Here is a 24778-nt window from a genome sequence, read left to right on the forward strand (position 1 = left end):
CCCCAAGCACTGAGGGGCAGCTCTGGCTGATCAGAATGGAAGCTCCTGTGGGTCGTGAGGGTAGTATGGCTGTGTAGGCACCTTCACCCTCCTGGGGACATGCCCCTTCAATGTGACATGGTGTCCTGTGTTCTTCTTCCTTTCTGGAACCTCTTTCCGCTAGTGGGGTGTGCAAGGCATGTGCCAGGGTTGACTCTAGAGACAGAACTATTCCTGTCCGTGTTCCCGTGCTCCTGACCTATTGGGACTCCCTTGAAATCAGATGCCGAGAGGGGCCTGGGTCCTCTACAGAAAGGACCTTGAGGACTCCTTTATGTGAGATAAGGCTTCAGGTGCCTACCAGGGACTGGTTACATCGTGGAGGCCCCCATGCCTCCAGCCACTGCTCACTTACCTTGGAGTGACCAGTGAGCGGCTCTGAGAGAGAGAAGTGATGGGGGGGGGTGAGCAGGGCTGGGATTCCCAGAGTTGGGTGGACTTGGGCAGCTCCTGGGGCTGCGAGGGAATCGGGATAGCTCTGCAGTCATGGTTTATTTTTTCATAAGGAAGCCTTGGGGAGTGACAGAGACTTGAGTGGAGGAGTCAGACAAGGAGCGAGGCCGTGGCGGCAGCGGAAGGACCACAGGAGATGCCCACAGAGAGCGTCCCTGCCTAGAGGCCCTCTGAGGCTTTTCAGATAGAACTGCAATGAGTGGGTGGCCCAGTGAGTCAGCCCTGGCAGGGGAGGCTGGGAGGGGAGCTGAGGGGAGGGGAGGGGAGGGGAGGAGAAAGGGGGGAGGGGGAAGGGACCTGCCTGCACTGAGTATAGATTCTTCTCCCAGCCGCTCTGCAGGGTGGAGGGGCCTCTGGGTCTAGGAAGAACCTCCTGTGCCAGCACACAGCTGCCTCCACCCAGTCCCTTTAGTGAGGGTGGGAAGTGACAGGGGCCGCCTCGAGCCACTTACTATCTGTCCAACACCAGGCTCTCCTGCGGCCCGAGATAGGCTTCAGAGCTGTGTGCACACCGGCCTTGTGGTCACTCATGTCCATTCCAAGCAGGGCCGTTTGACCCGGAGAAAGCAGATGTGACAAGAGAGGATAGAGGGTGGCAGTGGTGCATACGCCCACAAGCCACTGCCCTGTCACCTGGGGGGGTGGCCTCTGAGTCCAGAGCTTCCTGCAGAGGGCTCTAGTTGAACTTCTGAGACCACCCAGGCACCTTGCCTCTTCACTGTATAGTCCAGTATCGCAGACAGGCTGATTTTATTCTCCAGGACACAGAGCCAACTGATGTCCTGGCCTGGCGTGTACGCTCCCTGTCTCTGTAGGGACAACAGACTGCAGACTAGTCCTCTACTCCATGTCAACACCACTTTCCCATGTGTGCCGGAGGCTGGTGAAGAACTCCCCCTGGAGGGTGGGCTGCGAGTAATCTGAATGAGAAATGTCCCCATAAGCTCATGGATTTGAACATTTGGTCTCTGCTTGGTGGCACTGTTTGGGAAGGTTGTGAACTTGAGGAGGCGGAGCCTTGCTGAGGAGCGTGGCCCTGGGGGTGGGCTTTGAGAGTGTAGAGCTTCGCCCCACTTCTAGTTTGTGCTCTTTTTGGTGTTTGTGGTTAGGATATGATCGCCCCAGCATGAAATTTGCAGGCAAATGGATGGAACTAGAAAGTATCATCCCGAGGGAGGTAACCCAAACCCAGAAGGACAGACATGGTATGTACTCACTCATAAGTGGATTCTAGATATAAAGCAAAGAACAATCAGACTGCAACCCACAGAACCAGGGAGGCTACATAGCAGGGGGGACCCTAGAATGACTGTGGTTTATAATAAGTTTTGGTCTTACTGGGCAAGCCTCAGTGAAACATTTCACTATTAGGATAAGAATTTGTACTGTATCAAGCCAATAATAGAAAAAATAAATTAACTAATTAAAAAAATAATGATCACTCAATTTCCTGCTCCCCACCCCCACCCCATTATGGACTTTCTCTCTGGAACCTTCAGCCGAAACAAATCCTTTCTTCCAGAGTTGCTTTTGGGTGTGGTGTTCCACCACAGCAACAGAAAGAAACTGATGTGTGCTCTTCATGTCTTGCTCTCTGGCAAGGCCCTCTGAGAACTACCTCCACTGCCCTCTGCCTGGGATCTGCTTCTTTGCATGCACCCAGTGCAGCCTGCATGCTCTGGTTACCTGTGACCGCCCGCCGTCTCCTCAGCACTCTGGCCACTGGCCTGTTCTTGCATCCTCTGCTCCAAGGCCTGGTGGGCTGTGCTGTTAGGACCTCTGGGGGCTTACGTGGTGCCTTCTCCATGCCAGTGCCAGGTGAGTGAGCACACACGGTGGATGAAGATGAGTGACAAGGCTTCACTGACACAGTGACAGTCACCGAGCTCTCTCGGGGCATCCAGGGTCTGCCCAGGAGTTGGGGTGCCTATTCCTGTACCCTGTGTTTGTTATTGCTTGTCCTGTGATGATCATCTGTGGACCCTCCTGGCCTGGCTGTCTGAGCTTATCCTAAATGTTGTGGGGGGGGGGCATTGTCAAGAGGCCCAGGTTCCAGAAGGCAGGGATTTGGAGTTTCTGGGTCCTGAGACAAGTGACTCTGTCCTTTGTGCCCCAGTTTCCCTTCTGGAAAAGCACTGTGAAGCCCTGGCCTTGGAATTCTTTACTAGATTTTCATGCAGCGCTTTCCAGAATGATACATTCACTGTGGAGGAGGGAGCCGGCTCAGGTGGGATGTGGGTGGAGTCTGGGGCTGGGACTCATGAGACTCACAAGAGACCTCGCTCCAGAGCCCCTTCCCAGGGCTACAGAAGCAGGAAGCATTTGCTGGAGAGAGGAGAGAGACTCTTCCATGGAGCTGCCCACAAGCTGTGCAGGGAGCTCGAGGGGTGTAGCTTTGTGGGGTCACCAGCACGCTTGAGTGAGCTTTTTGGTGATAGAGCTGCCACCCGGTACCCACGCTTCTCTAAGTGAACCCACTAAACTTGGGGTTCACCACGCTAGACATGGAAGAAGTCCTTTCTTTGGTCTGTTGTTGCTCTTTCTGGCTAGTGACTTGAAAATGGTCGTGTAACATAGTTTTAGTTATCCCGTGCGTGCGTGCGTGCGTGCGTGCGTGTGTGGACATACTGTAGGTCAGGTGACAGCTTGCAGGACTGGCTCCCTCCTCCCACCATGTGGGTCTTAGGAATCAAATTCAGATCCTCAGGTTGGCAGTGACCCGCTGAACTGTCTTGCCAGTCCCCTGTGTCGTCATCGTCCCCCAGTCTCTCACTGAGACCTCGACTGGCTGATTAGCCGGCCTTGGGAGTCCTCCTGGTTCTGCCTCACCAGTGCTAACCTGACAAGCATGGCCCATCACACCTGGCTTCTTACAGGGACTCTGGGACCCGAACTCAGGTCCTCAGGCTTGCACAGCGGACGCTTTACCCGCGGAGCCATCTTCCCAGCCCCTCTCTACCACTGCATGGTACCGTCAGGTGTTTGACTACAGCTTGTCATATGGGCTCTGTGACAGCTAGCATGGCCACTGGCCTCTCCTGGCCCAGAGAGGCACCAACCAGAAGGCTCACTGTCCCCTCCGATTGTCTCAGGTGGGTTTGAGGCCTCCATCCTCAGCTGATGACTTCTTGGTGAGACTGTCTGCTAGCACTCTCTCCTTGCCATTAATTATGCGGTGAGCAAATTTGATTGCTTTCAAACAGGATTGTTCTGTACCCGAGGAGAAGCACTCAGTGGAAAATACCATTTTGTTTGGTACTTGGTGAGCAGGTCTTTAGGGCTCTGTAGGCACCACCCAGGCGCTGGTTTGTGCTGCGATGAATCGCCTGTGCCTGCTCAAGTGGAGCCAGTGCGAGAGTGGCATTGCTCATTAAAGAGCCGTTTCCAGTCGTACCGCACAGCACCCGCACTGTGCTGGCCCTTCCCTGAAAAGACACAAACAGCAAACTTCTCCACTTCCATTTTTCTTCTGCGCCAGCCTGGAGACACTGGAAGAGAGAAACCAGCGAAAGGTGGCAGCGGGGAGATTTACCGATCAATAAAAGAGACAATTACAGTTTGTTGATGAAAGGAAATCCCCCGCCCGGCCTCTTGTGGCATCGACACTCTGCTAATGATAACTTGGGTAACCAGCTCGAGACGATAAAAGTCAATGGGAAGATATAGGATTTCAATAAAGTTATGGCACTTCATAAACCTTCCCACGGAAACAGATCACCCCCAGACCTGTGACCAGTTCCAGCTGGATTTGGAACTTTAATTTCTCACTTATTGGATTTTTTGGCATTCACTAATTACAAATTTTGTGCCGAGGTGATAACCATGTCCCCAGCCTGGGAGGGAAGAGAGCCCAGACAAGGCTTTGGAGGCCCATGGGCAGAGGGGAGAATGATCTTAAGCATTAGGGGCTTAAGGATAGGCAGTGTTGGTGCTGAGGGTGGCTGAGTCTGGGTGACACAGTCAGGGTCTCAGCCTCATGGGAAACTCCTTGGTGGCCACCGGTGCTGTTTCTGGTACCTATGTGGTCTGAATAAGCTGGTCCGTGTGAGCTCTCCTGGTGTGGACAGACAGTGCAGGTCACATGGGAAGGAGCCGCTGGCCAGGGTTGTGCTGGGCCACTCTGGCCTTTTCCAGGTGTATGGTTTGGGAAAGGGGTGTGGGGGAGCACGTACGAGCCAGGTCCTGCCCATCATACCGAGACAGCGTTTGTCAATGGTAATAAAATCCTATTGTTTTCATGAGCACCAGTTGTCTGCAGGACAGTTCACTGGACACTTTGTCCACAGTGGTATTGATCCACATAGCTGCCCTTGTGACCACTTTCTTGCTGATGGAGGATTTGAAACTTGGGGTGACTAGATAGCTGGCAGCAGATCAGAGCTGGGGTTGGGAGCTGCTGCTTACAGTAGGAAGAACTTCTTCCTGAGCTGTGCAGTCCTCACGCTTCCTCATTGCTGGCTGCATGAATGGGCAAAGCTCAAGCAGAAGGTCCCCAGCACATCAGCAGGGAAGCCCCAGGGTCAGTTAGAGCCCAGAGCTGGGCTTGCCCAAACCTGCAGCATGAAGAGCCTCCTCACCTCCCCAAGGGATGTGCACAGGAGGTCGGTGAAGCTGGCTCTGGCACACCTGGAGCGCTAGAGGAAGGACTTGTCACTCCCGCGTGTGCACTCCGTCCGTTGAACTCTTAGAAGGCGACATCAGGGTAGGGGGAGTCCCCAGCCTGCACCTGGGGTTTGGGGACTGGGCTTCCTCTACCTATGATGATATCTGTGTCCGGAGAAGCCAAGTGGCCCTGTCAGTTTGGGACCATACTTAAGAACCGGTGTCATGGGGAAAGAGAGAACGCAGTAAGAGCCTGGGGAGGCCAGGCTCCCCAACAGTGCTGTACCCCATATGTGGCCCTCAGAGCAGCTTGGCTCCCCAGACAGGGTAGCTCGCATGTCTATGGGCATCCTTGCTGGCAGGGTGGAGGGGGCTCCCCTTCAGCCCCTGTGCAGGTCTCCCCAGCATTCTAGGGGCCCTGGGTCCCAGTCTTGGCAGCATCTCTCCACTGACAGCTTCCTGATTCAGGCTGTCAACCTTAGGATCTGTAGTGTGTACAGAGCGGCCAAGGATTAGCCACACCCCCAGCTCTCACTCCCACTCTGTTCTGAGCGGGAAGGTAGGAGCGCTCGGCGGCGCAGCTGGACAGACTGGTGGTCTCATGTATCGGAGTTCTCTGTGGAGGTAAAGTGCTTACTGAGACCACAGCAATTTCTGGAGCCCCAGTGTCTCAGGGCACTTAGTGCATTGGGACAGAGCTAAGGGTTTTGAGTCTGCTCAGATAGGGTTGGTGCTCACTCACCAGGCTTGTGTTCTTGTTCTGATTGTCGCTAGTCAGAAGTCACATCAAGTCAGTATCCACCCTGGCATGGTTGGGGTGAGTACTGTTGGCAGGGTTGGCTCCTTCGATCACTGGCCCAGTGAAACTAAGTCTAGAATTCTGCATGCTTGGGTCTCGGTTGCGGGCTCTTTGGAGGTGTACAGATGGAAGCAAGCCAGTCCTGAGCTTTTTGAATACCATATGCAGGAACTCTGAGGCTCCCACCTCGGTATTCCCCCAAGCCATCGACACACTGTCCCACCTGACCTGACCATCTGTGTCCTCAGGAGCGAGACGGCATGCGTGCCATCCTGGGATCCTACGACAGTGAGCTGACCCAGGCCGAGTTCTCAGCCCAGCTGACACAGCGCATGTGGGAGGCCGAGGACATGGTTCAGAAGGTGCATGCCCACAGCTCGGAGATGGAGGTAGGTGAGCACCATGGGTGAGTGGGGACCGTGTTGGGGCGTGCAGCCATGGGGGTTATTTTGCTACCTGCCCTCCTTTACTTCTTATGTGGTACTTGGTGGTCAGAGGATTCCAGGCAACCCCAGGCATCAGAGGTGGGTGTCAAGGGATTCAGGGTGAGGCAAGGCCTCTGCCAGCCCGAGTTGTTGCCAGGTCCCTTGAGGACGATCTGTGCCCTGTGGCCATGTGGTCCCATGGCAGCCTGCTTCCTCTTGCTGCATGTTCCTGTGGTGTTCCTGTCTAGGGGATGGCGCAGCGTCTTCCAAGCAGTCTGTGACTTCTTGTCTCTCCCTGTCACCTCCCACAGTATCATGAGTCCTGTGAAGTCTCATTCTGCTTTAGTGAGGACAGAGAAAATGTTCCCTTTTGAGGAAGAGAGTAACCCTTTGGCCCCCATAGGCTGCTCGGCACTGGGAACCAATGAGAACCTCAGCGGGCCTCTCCTTTCGGGCTGCCTTGTGCCAATGCAGGATTTACTGCTAAATGCTGGCATTCCCTGGAGGGCGGCTTCCCTGAAAACCATCCCAGATGCAGGGGGAAGCCCTTGCTCTGCCTCCAGCAGGGGTGGGGGGTGCTTGGTTCTCATAGAGGATAAGGCGGACCCTGCCTGTCAGGAGAACCACACAGCTACGCCCCCGAGGCTGCCTTTGCCTGACCTGCACCCACTCTTCAGTCGTGTCTCTAAGCTTGACTCTGGCTGGGACCCTAGAAACAGGGCTGTCAATTGCCCACATTTTAATGACAAGAAAGCGGATACCCAGAAGGCCCAGGAGTGAGCCCAAGTCACCGGGTGCCCGTAGACACAGCTAGGTCTGCCCCGAATCACTGCTCACCTGCAGGGCGTCCTGGGTCAGGGCCTTCGTCACGTGCTGTGGCCATCCGCTCTTTTGGTGTTGATGCTCACACTGTTGGGCTGGCCCTTGACCTTGGTATGATGCAAACACACAGGTGCCGCCGGGCCAGTCATTCTGTGCAGGCAGCTTGGCCCTCGCCAGCCAGTGCTCCTGGTCGTCCACCTGGAGAAGTGTCCAGAGTGACAGCCAGAGTGATGGCGGCACCACACGGACTTCCCAGAGAGCACTGGAATCCACACTGAGCAGGGCCCCTTCCTAGGGCTGCAGAGCCTTTGGTAAAATAGACAACTGTGAGCTGGCCTGGTAGCCAAGGCCTGCAGTCCAAGCTGCTTGGGAAGCTGAGGCAGGACGATGGAAGTTCCATGCCAGCCTAGGCTGTAGAGTGAGTTTAAGGCCAGTCTGGACAACTTAATGTCTGTCTTAAGTAAAAAGAAAGTGGAGGATATAGCTTAGCTAGGGACTGGGGTGTGGCTCAGGGGTAGAGCACCTGCCTAGAATCCCCCAGTGAGGGGCTGGGGTGTGGCTCAGTGGTAGAGCACCTGCCTAGAATCCCCCAGTGAGGAGCTGGGGTGTGGCTCAGTGGTAGAGCACCTGCCTAGAATCCACCAGTGAGGGGCTGGGGTGTGGCTCAGTGGTAGAGCACCTGCCGAGAATCCCCCAGTGAGGGTCTGGGGTGTGACTCAGTGGTAGAACACCTGCCTAGAATCCTCCAGTGAGGGGCTGGGGTGTGGCTCAGTGGTAGAGCACCTGCCTAGAATCCCCCAGTGAGGGGCTGGGGTGTGGCTCAGTGGTAGAGCACCTGCCTAGACCCCCCCAGTGAGGGGCTGGGGGTGTGGATCAGTGGTAGAGCACCTGCTAACTTTCATGGGTCCCTGTATTAAATTCCTAGTACTGAAAAAGAAAGCAAACAAATATATATATAACCCACAATAACCATGAAGTGAAGTAGCATTTTAAGTAGCATTTTAGGGGTGAGGTGTGGAGTTGAGGGTTCTTGTAAGGGAGCAGTCAGAAGCTCCCAATATTGTTGTAACTTGTCTGGAACACTAAGGATGCACTTTTGACCCTCCAACTGAGAGGATGGCTACGGCTCTTGCGGTGGGAATACTGGAGAGTGGCAGAGTGAGAGCTGCCGAGCTTTAGCTCTAAGGATGGATGGTGGCGAGGCTGTGCCGTGGTGAGGAGGTCATGGGCCAGGCTGCCCTCATGTTCTCCCTGCCTGTGAGATTCTCATCAGGTGCATTGCGCCTGCGTTGTTCTTGCCTGGAGGAGCAGCCCTCCCTGACACTCTTGGCAGAATGAACAAGCCCTCTGAGGGGTGAAGACTCACTTGGGCCTGTGGTGACCCCACCCCCAGCTCCCAGCTACACATTTGTCCCCAGGACTCACAGGTGGGCAGCACCCAGGAGTGCGACCCACTGGGTCTGCCATGAGCTGCGGCATCCCAGCCCTCCATCCTCATCGGAAAGGTTAACTCAGGCGCCAGCGAGCTGTACCATCATCAATGTAACTGTGTTAATAGCCGTTTTATTGGAGCACATTAGCTCCATGAGAAACGCTAACGAGCAGAGATTTGCAGGTCTGCTCTCTGACACCTTGCGGTGTCCCTGGTATTTTCTCACTGAGCAGTCCCTTCTCTGGTGCCCATATGCATCCCCCATAGGTGGTTAGGAGCGTGATAGTGTGGTGTGTTCTGTGTCCCGTGATCAGTGCTGTTGGGGTTCAGTCCCGCAGATGAGTGCTCCCTGTCACCATCCTGCCATCACCCTGCTCATGGTATGTATGTCAGGCACCCTCTCTCTTTCCCCGAAGGATGTAAAGATGGCGAGTTCTTCCTCCTGTTCCGTCTCCCAGAGCTGTAGTAGAGCCAGTGGATGATAGAGCTTGGGGGCTCAGCTGGTGTTCTCACTGTTGTTCAGTAATCGTAACTGTGAGCGTTTATGAGGTTAGTCAGCCGGGGAGGCTGAGACATTCCTCCGACACATACCTTCAGGATCCCTTTCACAGCTGGCCCTCCTGTGCATGGGCACTCTAGCCTCTTGAAGCAGGCTGCTCCTCCGTGACCTCCTCCTCTGGCCCTGTCATGTGTGCTGATATCATGACTGCGGTGAGCTAGGGTACTGAGAGCAGAGCCCCAGGGGACGTTTCTCCTCACTCTGTAGTCGTGCTTCTGACTGTGGGTGTGTCACCTGCAGTCTAGAGTGGCCATGTGTTGAGACTTGTGCCTCATCCTCACTCAAGTCACCAGGAGACAGTCACAGGCTTTCCCTATCTCCCCTAGAGGTCTCCCTCTCACACAGTGGGACCCTGGAGGAGCACAGGGCATGGCCATCTCAACCCCTTGGGGGTGGAGTAGTATCTGGATTTAGCATAGTCTAGAGGGGGAAGCCTGCCTAGAGGTCTGAATCCGCTGGAGTGGGAGCGTTGCACCTTCTGCTTCCACCAGGGGGCAGCAGACAGGCCCACTGCTTTCTGGGCCTAGCCACACTGTCCTGGAGGGGGCTAGGCAGGTGCAGGAAAGGATGGCCAGGAGGAGGGCATGATAGGGAACTGGGCACATCCTGAGTAAGGCTTGACTAGAGGCATGGACCAGGCAGGTGTGAGTCCCACAGCTGGGCGGTCTGCTGTGGAGGGAGCTGGAAGGATGAGGGTGGCCTTGGCTTTCTGCTTCCCAGCCTGACCTTAAGAGGGTGCTCCTTCCCCAATCACTTCTCATCCTGATCTCTGCCCCCACGGAGTCCTGGGTACAGTTGGGTGCTCCAAGAGTCCCCATTAGTGAGAAGGGAGATGGGCAAATGGCCTTGCCTAGGCATATAGACCCAGAGGAGTGGGGAGCTGCCTCTGGAGAGGCTGGTGTGGGCTCCTGGGGACCTGGTGAGACTGGAGCGGGAGGGTGTTCCTCGAATCAGAAGTTCTGGGAATTGAGGGTGACTTGTGAGCATGACTGGTGGAAAAGCCCCTGTGACTGAAGTCAGCCAGGGAGCTGTTCCCACAGCAGCCATGGAGCTTGGTGTTTCCAGCCACACCCTGGCCATCGCCAACACCTGGCCCAGTCTGCAGATCCATGGCCTAGGCCTCTTGTCACCTCCAGCCCTGACCCTTTTGAGGAGAGCACTCTTGGGCCAGGACAGCCAGGGAGCCACAGCTTGGTGACATCACACCTGGAGGGTCCAGCAGGCCATCTCAGGCCACTCTGTTAATCAAGGTAGCATGCATCACCTGCTACTTCTGAGTGCCTTGGCTTATAGGCACATCCTGCAGCCTGTACATTCTTATTCAGAATCTCTCCAGACTCCTGGGGACAGGGTATCTTTTTTTTACAATTTTTTTTGCATTTGGAGAAACTGAAGCCTGAGGTGGAGGGTGGTCCAAACCAACCCTTCCTGTCTCTTGTTCTCCCCATCTCATGAGCATGTTGATACCCCTGTTGGGTGTATTCTAGAGACCTCACTCACTGCCAGGGTCTGAAAGCTACACCAATAGCACACAGGCTTAGCACCTCCTGCGTGCTGAATGTCTGGAGAATGGCTGAGATGGGGTGGGGTGTGTGTGTGAATAATCTTTGGACAGGTGTGCTCAGCTCACTATAGGGCAGCCCAGCCTTGATCCAACCCTGTATTCCCAGGCCAAGGGGCAGGTCACTAGTCTGGCTGCAGGTGCTAGAGCTGCAGCCATGGAGGGTAGCTTTCCATTGCCTTACTGGACAGTCAAATTCATATAACAGAAGCTGGAAAATGGCTCATGCCTGGAGAGCTTTAAAAGTCCTGTCAGGAGTTTATTAGCTGAGCTGCTTGTATTGACACAGTAAAAAGTTACGTAACTTAGTGGAACTCCTTCCTTAAAGGTCCCTTGGTGCCGTGCAGCTGTGCGAGCATGGCTCATGTCTCGGATGTAAGTAGTTTCTTCCAGGAAGATTGCCGTGGAGAGCGAGCCGTCACATTGCCTGTGGTGTTCAGTCCTGAGTTGTCAGAAGGTGGAGAGGCGCATGCAAGGGAACCCCCTAGTGTGGGATCTGACTTCACATCCACGTCGAGGGACGGACCTGCTCTTGCCCTCAGTTTCATGACAAGAGGGAGGGCTGCAGGGAAGCAGGAAGACACCGCTAACCATGTGATGGTTGATTCAAGGCGGTCTTGTGTGGATGGTGCCGCCACCCCTCTGCCTCTCCACCCCTTCATCTAGTTCCTTTCTGCTTTCGTCCTTAGTCTTCCTTCTGTGTATCTGTCAGCTGCGTGTGCATGTGTTCCCATGTGCATGCTTGGGTGCACATGTTGGTACTCATGCATCTGGAGGTCAGGTCAATATTGGGGCCTTCCTCTCACCATCACCTGGAGCTCAGATTTGGCTAGACTGGCTGGCCAGTGAGCCCATGGGATCTTTCTGTCCTCATCTCCTCACACTGTGATTTCTGGTTCACATTGCCAAACTTGGCATTCTCCATGGGTGCTAGGGATGCTAGGGATCTGAACTCAGGTTTTCATGCTTGTGAGGCAGGCAGGCACTTTACCCACTGGGCTGTCTCCCAGACCCTCTGTTCTCTCTTTCTCTGCCTGGTGGCTTTTCTCTGTCCCCGTTCCTTCACCCTTCCTCACCTCCAGCTCCTGTCTTCTCTGGCATCAACAGGCCGTTCTATGGATTCCTGTGCACTGGGTGTAGGCGTCCGTGCCTGGCTGGTGTGTGTGTGCCGGTGTGTGTGTGTGGGGGGGGGTCACTGTCAATTTTGTTCATGAGAGGGCAGATGTGACAGCCTCAGGGCCGGCCATGGGTAGGCAGGCAGCCACTGCGCCCTCCTCTCAGCACAGTCCTGGCCTGGGTTAATGTCCTTCAGCAGTTCCAGCACAAGGCATGCTTTGATTCTAGCAAAATCATTTCAGCAAAACAAACTAGAAATGTGGAGCTAGGAGACTCCCAGTAGCCTGTCTCTGGCGGGGCTGCTGCCATTTTGCCCGGATTTTATTTATTCCATTTAATAAAGCCGCTGCGGAGGTTGGAAGCAGATGTCACGAGTCCTCTGTCGACGGAGCCATAAATACAAGTGTGTGGCACTTGGATGCCACGCGTCACCTGAGTTGTGTTTCCAGCGTATTTAATTAAAACAGATTACAGTGCTGCTAGCTACGTGGAGACTTCCTCACAAATGCACTGGCATGCTGCTTTCCAGTGAGAGGCCTGCACTGTGGGGGAAGCATGGGGGAGAAGCTCTAAAGAGTTCCAAGAAGTGGATGCAGAAGGCTGAAGGGAAGAACCTGGGCCTTACCTGTGCCGAGGAATCACCCCACCACTGAGCTGTAGGCCCAGCTCACTGGGCCCATTGAAGAGATGGAGGACAAATACTAAGAGCTGAGATGAGATGTTAAGACTACCAGCCTTTGTGGAGGTCACATAGATGAGAGGCGGCCATTGGGATCCCAGCCGCATGCCAGAAGATTGATTGCCCTCCGCTGTGGTTCTCAGATCTGAGCTCCATCACACCCCTGCAGGGTTTGTGGGAACACTTGTTGGCCAGGACCCTCTGTTGACGTCGGACCCAGTGGGTATAGGCTGGAGTCTGGGAATCTCCTATTTCTAGTGTAGTGCCTAGGATGCTAGGGAGTGGGTCTCTGTGGAGTCACTAACCCTGAATAGAGTGTGGTGGCCTAGGCTGGGGCTGTTTGTCTCCTCCACTGCAGCAGAGCGCACCTCTGCCCTCAGGGCTCCCACCCCCATAGTCCGTACCAGTCTGCATTTTTAAATGCCAGCGCGTGCTGACTGTCTACTCAGGAGCTGGTTGCTCTGCAGCCCCTAGAAGTAGAAGGTGTTCTGCCTGCCATCGGTGTGGAGAGGCTCCTGCATCCGTGTCTACACTCACATCCCGAGGGAAAGCCTAGCCCTCGAGTCTTGGCCTCTTCAGTGTTAACTCTGTCCTTGGGTGGACCCTGCCTGCTTAGGTCCAGGTAGGCATTCTGTTCCCCTCTCAGGGTCCTCCCAGCCAGGCCAGGCCATGGTGTTGCAGAAGGCAACACCAGCCCCCTTCAGGGCTTGGGATGGCCTGTCCCAGCCTGCACCCACCACAGGTTTTCCTGTATCTCCCCTCCAGCTGTCTGTGTGCCTGCAGGGGTGCTAGATCATCAGGCCGCCACTTCTCACTTCAGGATAAAAATAGCCCTGCTGAGGCTTCTGTGCAGGATGGCATGTCACAGGTGGCGCATGTCCAGGGCTTGTGTCTGAACACATGCAGTCCCCAGGGCCTGGCTGGGGACCACGGCCAGCGCTGTCAGCACTTCTACAGGGGTAAGAAATGTGTGCCAGCCACCTGCCACCTTGGCCACACCCGAGACCAACCACAGCTGTGCTGTCCCAGTGCTGCTGGCTGCCTCTCTAGAGTCTGACCAGGACTGCTGTTGCCTTGTCCAAATGGGGACCATCTCTGGACCAGTCTGTCAGCTTGCTTCTCAGTGCATAGCCTCAGCTCCAGGCTTTGCCCGCTTCCTTCGTGGCAGTACTGTCTTGGGCAGCATTGGTAGCTGGTGCCGTGTGAGCAGAGGGTTGACAGGCAAGCTGCCTGCATTAGCCACTGGCTCAGTTGTGTGGGCCAGCTGTGGGCAGATGAGGAACAGCTGGTGGACTGAGGATCCTTGCTGCAGTTTTCCTGTATAAAGGCTGGCTGGCCTTTGGAAGTCTCAGGAGAAAGCAAGAGCGAACGAGCCCTGCTGTCACTGCAAAGGGCAAGACACCAACTGCGACGCCACCGCAAGGAGATGCTTTCTTAATCCAGACACCAGCAACATGAGCCTGCAGCTGCCCATCCCCCACTGCTGGGCACTGTATCTTCTGGCAAGGCCGGGCCATCCCCTTCACTGTCTCCCTTTTGTGCCTGAGGCAGCATTTGCCACAGGCTCTGCACTCAGGCTGCAGATAGGACTCTACCCTTCTGTCCCTTCTGAGAGCATTCATGATGATCACGGCTGGCCGGCCATTTGGCACTAAGGTGGTCTCTGGTGACCATGGCCTAGGACCTCAGAAAGGACCTGCTGTCTGGATGTGGACGTGATGATTGACTGTCTCCTGCAACAGCACTATTGCTTACTCTGTTGTTCTCCCGGACCGTGTGCTCTGAAGGCTTCCTCGGCTAACTTGGCTGAGCCAAGAGCCAAGACCTTTGCCAGGGGAGCCATGTCATGTGCATTGTTTGATTCTGGCCAGCTGTCCCACCAAGCATGGCTGTCTGGAGTGAGTGTTTCTTGTCGTCTTCTGGGGAACTTGCTGGTTATCTCCTGATGCAGGTGTGGGATGGGGTTGCTGGTGGAGCTGCAGTAGCCGCCAGCGCCTCTTCTCTCTACAGATGAGGTGGTCATAGAAGGCAGGTTGATACTTAGCATGAGAGAGAGAGAGAGAGAGAGAGAGAGAGCGCATGCGCGCTGTCAGTGGACAGCCTCAGGTCCTGGTCTTTACCTTCTACCTTTTTGAGGCATGGGCTCTTGTTCACACAGTGAATACCAGGCAAGCTGGCCTGAGAGCTTCCAGGGACTCTCCCGTGTGTCTCTGCCTTCCATCTTCCCATCGGAACACTGGGTTACAGATGCATGCTACTGTGTTTGCTTTTACAGGGGCGTTTGGGATCCGAACTCAGATTCTCACAGTTAGGTGGCAGCACTTTCTCCACTGAGCCATCTCCTCAGCCCAGGCGTGTGTTCCTCAGTCCCTTGAGCACATACCCGGGGAGGTTATGCAGACATGACACACCGAGGAGAAACCAGATCATCTGAGTGGCTTCAGTTCCACTGCGACTGTCACCGTCACCGCGACTCGCTCGGCTCCCATCCCTTTCCCTTCAGCGCCCCAGCACTTCCTGGGTTCTGCCAGCCCTGTCTTCGCAGAGTGGTGTTTCGCTGTTGGTCCTGATTTGCATTTGGCTAATTGCTAACCATGTTAATTACCTTTCTGTGTGTTTGCCGCCTGTGTGCGTTTCCTTTTTGGGAGATGTCTGTTTGCCTCTTTGCCTGCTCCGCTGTCACACTGTTTATTTTTTTCCTCAGTGCTTTGTAGCAGATCAGTGTGTGTCCTTGAGGCCAGTCAGGTGCCCGGGATGCCAGTCCCCGTCCTCCAGCCCCTTACTCATAAAGCAGCGAGGGCAGTGTGTTTTGGAGCAGAGGGAAAAGTCTGTGTGCCCTGGTGATGGACATGTAGGCCTCGCAGTTCTTCCAGTTTTGAGAGTCGCACGTTAGACCTGAGTTCAGATCCTGCCTTGTTCACTGACTGACCACTCATTGAATTGTACATGGTGGTTGGTTTCTGGACCCATTTTCCTAAGGAAAGCTCTTCTGGGGAAAGACATGGTATGCCCGGAGGATATCCATAAGCACAGAGTTACCCTGGTGTCTGCAGAGTCCTCAGCCTGTGGCAATCCCCAGAGGAAGAGGGCCAGCCTCACAGCAGACAGCATAGGAAGGAGTGCCCTTGCCTGTCGCAGAGCTGACGATGGGGTCGTTCGGTTGCTCTGGGCTGGGCAGTGCCCTTCCAGCTCAGGGGGTGATCACACCCTTGCTGTGTAAGTGGTTGGCTCACTGGAGGCGTGCAGTTATAGATAGCTCACAGCAGCTACCTGTGGTCGGGATGTATTTTTACAAGCAGCTTGGCCATGCCACTTACTGCCTGCCATGGAAGGCTCTAGCAGGGCTTATGAGAACTGATACGTTTAGTCAGTGAGGCCTGTGTGCTGTTCTAGTGGGGGGCAACATTATGCGTTCAAGAGGATGGAGCCTGTGGCACCCTGGAGCCAAGGTCTGGCTCTCCGACCCTTGGGCCCTTGCAGCCTTGTGCAGGGATTGAGACGGCTTGTTCTGCTGTGACCTCCAGCAGGGCAGCCTCCAGCAGCCTGCTCCGTTCACCAGCCTGTGGAGGCCAGTCCATCTCTGCGGGTAGAGCCCTAGGGTGGAGCTCAGGGACTCTTGGTCAGGAGACACTGCTGTTGCTGCTCCAGTGCAGCATGCCTTCCTTCTCTGGGGACACCAGGCCGGGTGCCCCTGCTTGGGGCTTTCCCTGCCCCTTCCCAGTCTGTCCAGCGGTGACTGTGCTGGGGAGCCCCCACCCCAGTTAGTGCTTCCAGAGGGGGAGACTGCAAGAGGCAGCTGGCTGACCTCCTCTTCAGGCCCTCCTCCATGTATGGCTGCACAGCATGGATTGCTATGGGCTCAGAATGTCACACTACCCAGGGCCTGACTAGGGTGGCAATGTGGCCCTGACAGACTCAGTATCGAGTGGAGGCTGAGGTGAGCCCTTCACCCTAGGCTGGCAGGCATCTCTCCTCAGCCCTGACCCTCTTGGTCTTATCTTGCAGGCTCAGCTGTCTCAGGCCCTGGAGGAGCTTGGGGTTCAGAAGCAGAGAGCCGACACGGTGAGTACTGAGGTGGGGGTCACTTGGTGCTGTATGGTGAGGGCAGCCTGTCTGGTAAAGGCTCCCTGGAGTCCTGGATCTGCACACAAGGGAATGCCTGCCTTTGCTTGGCAGGACTTGGCCTACAGGCGCCTCCTCCTCTGTGGCCATGGTGCTTGGATATTAGAAACTGCAGAGTGGAAGGATCGGAGGTGGAAACTGGGTCTTGAGGCCCACCCCCATGTGATACCAAGGTGTGAGCCAGCCGGAGTCATGGGAGTCATCTGGGAGGCTGAGGCTAAGGGCTGGGCCCAGCGAGGTCAGTCTAAGCAACATAGGGTTAGATAACACAGGCGGGGTTTGCCTGAGGGACTCGAGTGTGAGTCACTAGAATTCACAAGTAGAGTTGGCTTGTGGGGACTCTGAGGGTTCTGGGTCAGGGCTGACATTCTGATCTGGGGGGTGAGAGTATGCCAGTGGTGGAATACAGAGTCAGGGAGGCTTGTGCAATCCTGGTTGTGCCCACTGCCCACTCACGTGTGGGTGCTGCGGACACAGTGTTGTCATTTGCATGGAGGTCAGACTGACCAAGCAGAGGCTAAGCAGCAGAGTGCCAGTCAGCTGGTAGCTGGCAGTTAAGACAGCATGGGGGAGGGGAGGGGGCCTGGGGCTGGTCAGAGGTGGCAGGCCAGGCAGGCCTCTGGCCTAGAGTGTGGAGTCAAGGTGGGGGTGGGCATGATCCTATAGATTGTGGAGTGTTATGTCTGTCAGAGAGTGTGGAGGAGGGACTGTGGAGCATGGTGTCTGTCAGTGGGTGTGGTGGGTTTCTTTAACTTTAGGAGATCGTCAGGGGTGGTATGACCTCGTTCTGCCCAGGCAGTGGTTGTGGGTTGGCTAGTGTGGTAGATCTCTTGTCTCCACACGTGGCCTCTTGGGCTTCATCCCTGTTGTCCAAGTGCCCCAGCCTTTTGTAGTGGCAGCCTTTTTACTGCTGCCGTTGGGGAAGCCACATGTGGGGGTGTGGAGTTGTGAGCTGAGCATCAGTCCGGACGCACAGCCCGGGGAGACCCTGATGTTCTGTGCATCCACATGCGTGGCTTCCTCGGTGTTGACCTGAATTGGAATGTGCCCCGGGGCCTTGTTTTCATAATGTACACAAGGCCAAGAAGAATTAGAAATGAGTTGTGCTGAGCACATGCAGGCCCAGGGTTCCGTGGCTAAGCAGCTTGCTGTCACCCAGGGCCCACTTTGCACAGAAGCCTACTGCCTGGCTCTGCCCGTACTTCCTGTGTCACTTTGGAAGAACTCTGAGCTGGGTCCATTTTGGGGCAGGACGCAGAAGCTGTTCTTGGGTCCTCAGTACTAGGTACTTCCTGGAAGTCCATCTCACAGACTTCCACATCTTGGTGCAGAGCTATGGAGTACACTAAGTAGCGTAGTGCTGAAGCCTGGCTGGTCCTCCCATCTTGTGTCCTGTATTGGAACTCCTGGGACCTGTAAGTCTCTAGGGTCTGGACCCCACAGAGGTTGACTTAGCATCCCGGCGTCTCTGGCAGGGTGGGATTTGACCTGTCTTGCTCTGGTCTCAGCGCATTTGGCCTTCTAGCTGCCTCATTTGTCTTTTTAATGTCTGTGTGTGTGTGTTGTGTGTGAGAGGAGGCGGGAGGAGGGAGGATGCATGTAGTATGCACCTTGGAATGAAGTCAGAGGCTGTGGGCCCTTGCCTTCCACCTTGTTTGAGACAGTGTTTCATTACCACTGTATGCCCGCTAGCTGTCCTGTGCTAGCTGTCCTGTGCACGCTGTCTCCACCCCATCTCCCCATAGGAGGACTAGGACTATAGACACTGGCTACCACCTCCAGCTTTATTTGGTTGCCGGAGATCAAACTCAGGTCATCTGGTTTGTATGGCGAGTGCTTTTCTCCCTGGCCTATCTCTGCAGTCTCAGCCCTACTGTCTTACGCACCCCTGGTTGTAGGAGACAGTGGTTGTTCTGATAGTTTTATGTCAGCCTGACACAAGGTAGAGTCATTAGAGAGGAGGGAGCCTCAACTGAGAAAATGCAGCCATAAGATCTGGCTGTAGGCATTTTCTTTTCTTTCTTTTCTTTCTTTCTTTCTTTTTTCCTTTCTTTCTTTCTTTTTTTAGATTAATTTATTTATTATGTATACAGTATTCTGTCTGCATGTATATCTGCAGGGCAGAAGAGGGTGCCAGATCTCATTGCAGATGGTTGTGAACCACCATGTGGTTGCTGGGATTGAACTCAGGACCTCTGGAAGAGCAGCCAGTGCTCTTAACCACTGAGCCATCTCTCCAGCCCCAGCATTTTCTTAATTAGTGATCAGTGGGGGAGGGCCCAGGAAGGCCAGCCCATTGTGGGTGGTGCCATCCTTGGGGTACTGGTCCTGGGTTCTGTAAGAAAGCAGGCTGAGCAAGCCATGGGCAGCAAGCCAGTAAGCAGCACCCTCCATGGTCTCTGCATCAGCTGCTGCCTCCAGGTTCCTGCCCTGCTTGAGTTCCTGCCCTCACTGCTTCTGATGATGAACTGTGATACGGAACTGTGAGTGAAATAAACCCTTTCCTCCTGAGTTGCCATTGGTCATGGTTCATCCCAGCGATAGTAACTCTAACTAAGACAGTGGTCAATGCAAACTTGTGGTAAAACATGGCTGTCTTTGACCCTTGAGAGAGGGCCAGGTGCCACAGGCTCTAAGATGCCCATCTCTCTGATGCTGCTGAACAGGATGCTGGCCCCTGGGGCAAGTTTTCTTCCTGTTGGTTTAGGGTTGGAGCTGGAGCCATCTCCTTAGCCTAGTTTTTGATCTCTGCCTCTGATTGCCTAATCTTAGGTCATTTCATGTTGTTTATTTCACTTCTCCTCTCCTTCCCATTTAAGAGGAAAATAAGAAGTGACAGTGCTGGGGACCTGTGGCACAGCTGGTCACACGTGTGTTTGTCTCACAGCCTCCATCCTTCCCTCGGGTGCTGCAGGGTTCAGGGGCGGCTTTGCCAGCCGAGGAGCCCTGCCCTGGCCTCAGCAGTGACCTGGGGCCCGGCAGATCCATGTTCATGTCCCGACTGTCATTGACCCCTGAGACTTGGCTGGCTCCAGATGCCCCTTCTGTCTTCTGGCCACACTGAGCTTGGCGAGGGGAGGCTTCCTCAGAGCAGCAGACGTGCACATCAGGAGCACCGTCCTGTGGACAGTGTACCACAGGAGTTCCCATACAGTGGGAGTCTTGTTGAGTTGGGGTTATTTCAAGTAGTCCTGTGAAGCAGTGAGCCCATACGGGGTCCTTCTCTGCCCCTCAGGAAGCCTTCACCACCTTCTCTTCAGCTCTCACAGCTGCATTCACTGCTGGCAGCTACACTTCTTTCCTCCGTTTTATTGTTTATTTATTACTTATTTTGTCTCTTTGTGTACATAAGTACATGTTTGAGTACATGTGTGTGCATGCACATGGAGATCAGATGATAATCTCGGGTGTCTGTCGCTGGCCCGGAGTGTTGGTCCACAGGCTAGGCTAGCTGGTCCATGAGCCTTCAGAGATCTGACTCTCCACCTCCCATCTCACCATCACTGGGAGTATGAGCATTAGCCACCACTCCTGGCTTTTTTTTATGGGGGTCATGGGGGTCAGAATTAGGGTCTTCATTGACTGTGAGGCAAGTGTTTCATGATGGGACCATCATCTCAGCCCTGTTTTTGGTGTTTTGAGTGTGGGTCTCACTCTGTAGCCCAGGCCACTGGCCCCAAACTTATGATTCTCCTGCCTCAGCCTCCTAAGTGCTCAGATTAGAGGCACACCCAGCACAACGGTCTCCTCTTCTAGGCTTAAACTTGCATTTCCAGTGTCCCCCCTATGTTATGACTATTGTGGCTTCCAAGAAATGTCGTTGATGGCATTCAGCGTCCTTGGGCCTGTAGGAGAGAGGTACCTAGCAGGGTTTCCCAGGGAACTGTGGTGAGGCCAGCCTCAAGGCCCGCCTATCATCCTGTTTACCTTCAGCCTGTGGTGGCCGCCTCCCCTCCTGTCAGCTGTGCATGGGCCCCAGGTCCACCCTCCTCTGGTTGTCCCGGCACACCTCTTTCCTGAGTTACAAGTGAATTGCCTGTGAGGTCCCTGCTGCTTGCCAACTCCTTGGGCGTCAGTAGCTCTTTTCTTCATGGAGAAGAACCAGAGACCGAGGAGCAAGTGCACCCCGGAGCTGGCAGTGAGGCTGGGAGGGCAGTGGGCTGCCCGGCCTGCACCTGAGCCCTCCGTCTTCCTGAGACTGAGATGCTGTGAAGAAGGGCCATCTGAGCAGTACCGCCTGGCCCTGGGAAGAGGCTCCTCTGACCTGCGTTAGAGGAACCACACCGATGTCTAGCATTATCAGGAACACAGCCCGGTACTCGCCTGGTCCCTGCAGCTTCCAGCCCTCTGGCTGCTGGCATCTGACTCCAGGCTTGTTCACAGTCGTAGAAGGGGAGCTGTGCCATATTGAGCTAATCGCTAATGGCAGGACAAAGGCAACTTGACTTTGTGTTATTAATTAGTAACCTCACACTAATTAGTGAGCATGAGTGTGGTTCATGCTTCCTCTTTAAATGCAATTAATACCACAAGGAGCATCGTCCCGGGCCAGGCTTGCATCGTTAGAATACCTCACCCTAATTAGATCCGGCCAGCAGTGGCTAGAGAAATGAGGTTTTTGATTACAACCATAAAAAGCCTCCAATATTTTATAGACTTCAGGGAGCTAGAAATGTGGATTTATCTTCTGTCTTAACAGGCCTCTCCCCCAGCCCCATCCAGTGTAATTAAGCAGTCGTTTCTCCTGATTACCGTTTTCCCCTAATGGCTCCTCCTTGCCCTCTGTGTCTTACTCCCAGTGGAGCTTGTGGATCAGGGGGGCCTCTGCCCCCAAAGAGGCTGTGGTAGAATTGGTTTAGAGCTCCCACCGACCGCTCGCTCTTCTTTGTACCGCCTCCGAGAGTAACTTCTGTGTATAATGTCCCTCTCTGTGGCCGGCCAGCCAGGAGCATGTCACAGGTGACTTCTCTCCACAAGCAGATGCTTGGTGTGATGAGCTGAGAGCAGGGGCCGGCACTTAGTTGGTAAAGCGCTCGCCTAAGCAGGCCCTGGGTTCCAGCCCTGGCACTGCATGGTATGCACTGGACATGCACACAATCCTGGGACTCTGCAGGTGGAAGCAGGAAGATTAGAAGTTCAGTGTCATCCTCAGCTCTATCATAAGCTCAAAGCCAGCCTGGGCTACTTGAAAGAGGAGACTCCGGGGGTATGGGTATGTGGGGGGGGGGCGGATTGGAGAGGTGGCTCAGTGGTTAAGAGCACTTGTTGTCTTACAGAGGAGCTGGGGTTCAGTTCCTAGCACCCACATGGTGGCTCACAACCATCTATAACTCCAGTTCCAAGGGATCCAATGCCCTCTTCTGGTCTCCACAGGCACTGGGCATACATATGGCATACATGCATACATGTAGTCAAAATACTCACACATAAAACAAAAATAACTAAATCTTTTTTTTTTTTTTTTTTTTTTTTTTTTTTGAGATAGGGTCTCTCTATGCAGCTTGGACTGCTTACTGTCCTAGAACTCACTCTGTAGACCAGACTGGCCTGGAACTCAAAGAGATCCACCTGCCTCAGCTTCCCGAGTGCTGGCATTGAAGGCACGTGCCACAGCTAGCTTACAGAGAATTGGAATCCTCTGGAACAGGTAGTTGTGAGTCACTACATGGGTGCAGGGAACTGAACCCTGGTCCTCTGCAAGAGTAGCCAGCACTCTTAACCACTAAGCCATCTCTCCAGCCCTAAATCTTTTTTTAAAAAGAAAAAGATCCCAGGGCTATAGGTCCTATGGTTCCACGTGGAGAAGGACCTGAATTCTGAGGACTGTGTGTAGTGTATGTCTCCAGTGTCTGCATGTCCTCTTAGAGCTTTGGCTGCTCATTAGAGTCGAGGGCTGTGTGACAGCCTGTCAGGGCCAGGCCTGTTCAGGGTGGCATTCTGAGTCAGGTGGATGTCATAGAAATGAGGACTGGGAACCGCTGTCTCGTGTGCTCTCCCCACATGTCTGGTCTGCTCACAGCCTGCCATTGTGGCCCTAGCCAGCCACTTCCCATCAGCCCTCCCTGCTCCTGAGACTGACATGTTCATCCTGTCTCAGTGCCTGTCCTGTTCTGTCACTGGGCACCACGTTCTGGGGGAACACGGTGTGTAGGAAACCTACCGTGGAGACTGGGCACTGGTTCTGCAGGCTGGATGGCCAGTTCACTTGCTGCCACACTGGTGTATGTCATCGTTGGAGCAGGATCTTGTGGCCAGGGACACGGCATGAGAAGGTCTGTGTCTATGACCCCACAGTTGAACCCTCTTGTGGTCCTCCAGAGCTGGTGGAGGGGCTCTCTGCTCGCACTGGGTGAAGCTTCTACCTTTGCCCATTCTGAGTATATTCCTCTGTTAGTAGGCATAACATGCAGGCTGAGGCAGGTGCCACATTATGCAAGCATGTCCTTGAGTACTTGCTTCCCTGGGCTTGTTCTGAGGGAACAGGAAGGCTCCGTGGCAGTGCGTTTGGGCTGATCTTGGTGCTAATACAAAAGCATGCAGCACCAGGCAGCTTAACGCAGCAGAAGCTTTTGGTTTCAGATCTAGAAACAGAGTCCACTGGTCAATTAGGTGTCTCGGGAAGTTGTTTCCTGGTTGCCAACCGAGCTTTGCACACTGGAAGCTTGAGAGAGCTCTGTGAAGGAGCTGGCCCCATTGAGGATCCAGTCGCCCCTCATGCTACCACCCTGAGGGAATACTTCATCCCATGGACTTGGAGGACAGACACCCGACTGTTTTGTATGGCCAACTCAGTGTTCACTGCCCCATTTTCTTCCTGGATGTCTTCCCCTAGTCGCTGTGTACCTGCTGAGGTGCACCCTGCACCTGCCCACTAAACGGAACAGAAGCCCCCCTAAAGTGGGTTGACCCTCCTCAGTGTGTCCAGTCGGCAGAAGCTGTGCACATTGCCTCTAGACCTCCTCAGCCTTCAGCCTTTGCACCTGAGAGGCTGGACTTCCCCAAGCCTGGCCTGCGGGCTCCTAGAGCGAAGCTGCCTGGGCTCAGGGCACAGCCTGCCGCTGGCCTTCCAGCTGCTGACCTATCTATCCCTCATGGCGTTCAGCCAGCTTGCTCCACAGCAGCTTACTCCCTGGGCTGCATACCTGTGGAGCCGCCAGAATTCTCTTCCCTGGATTTGGAGTGATGAGCTGGCTGCCCTGGGTAGAAACTACAAGCTGGCCTCTCTAGATGCTTCCCACTTAGGTGGCCCATTGCATTCAACAGCCTGGTGGCTAGTGCAGCCTTGGGACCCATGTCTCTCTCCAGGCTGAAGTGGGAGTACAGGGAGAGTTCAGCTGAAGACCCCTCTCTTCTTTACCAAGGAGCACACCTCAAACACTTCCCTAGGTCCCCGTGGGCCTAGAGCTGAGCTAAACAGTGGACTCCATCCAGAATTTCCATTGTCGTCTCAGGGTTACCTTTTGGAGACCCAAGACATCTGCCCAGAGTGGGCTTTGGAGAGCTGGTAGCAGCCTGAGAGCCCCCAGAGCCCTGGACCCGGCACCATCACCACCATCTGTGTTCTTGGCCCGGATGGAGACTGCTATGTATCGAGCATTGAATGACGAGACTTCATGGGCATAGGGATAGGGATGAGCATGCTCACACTGGTGCCCAGCAGCGGTTTCATTAATTAGAACTGCTGCCCTGAAGAGTAGGATGCTGAGCTCCTGCTCTGGTTATTACTTTGTAGAATTAAGTATGGCTCCCAGGATCAAACCACGAACCACTCAAACCACAACACATGGTCTCTGTTGAGAGTTGTGCCTTGCTGGGGAGGTAGCCACAAGCATCCTTAGAATTGAATCTCAACGATGCTTCAGGGCCGAGAAGAAAGCTGGTGGAGCCAGCTATAGATAGAGATGCAGGGCAGGGCTCGGGGCTGGGCTGCACAGAGTCAGTGGGTGTCTGTGCCCAGTGTGGGCAGCTTTCTTGGAAGAGCATCCCTGATTCTGCTGTAGGTTGGGTTTGTGCCTTCCTGAGCTACCAGAGAGCTCTGTCTTGAAGTGTTGGGGCTCCTCACATGGCGAGGGGGGTCCTCTCAGCCACCCTCCTCTTTGCTGCTGTCTGTAGCAGACAGCCTCCTGCAATTCCCAGGGATGTTCATCTTCATCAGACATGAGGGTTCAC

General features: G+C 54.6%; 1 protein-coding gene across 1 annotated transcript in view; it reads left to right on the plus strand.

Annotated features, from left to right (window-relative positions):
- Nucleotides 1–24778, plus strand: part of Mad1l1 (mitotic arrest deficient 1 like 1) — a 326242-nt gene that overhangs the window by 185779 nt on the left and 115685 nt on the right. Inside the window, 2 exon segments of the mRNA XM_028859735.2 lie at nucleotides 6142–6282; nucleotides 16493–16549. Coding sequence (XP_028715568.1) covers nucleotides 6142–6282; nucleotides 16493–16549 — 198 coding nt within the window.

The sequence above is a fragment of the Peromyscus leucopus genome, chromosome 23, assembly GCF_004664715.2.
Source record: "Peromyscus leucopus breed LL Stock chromosome 23, UCI_PerLeu_2.1, whole genome shotgun sequence".
NCBI lineage: Eukaryota > Metazoa > Chordata > Mammalia > Rodentia > Cricetidae > Peromyscus > Peromyscus leucopus.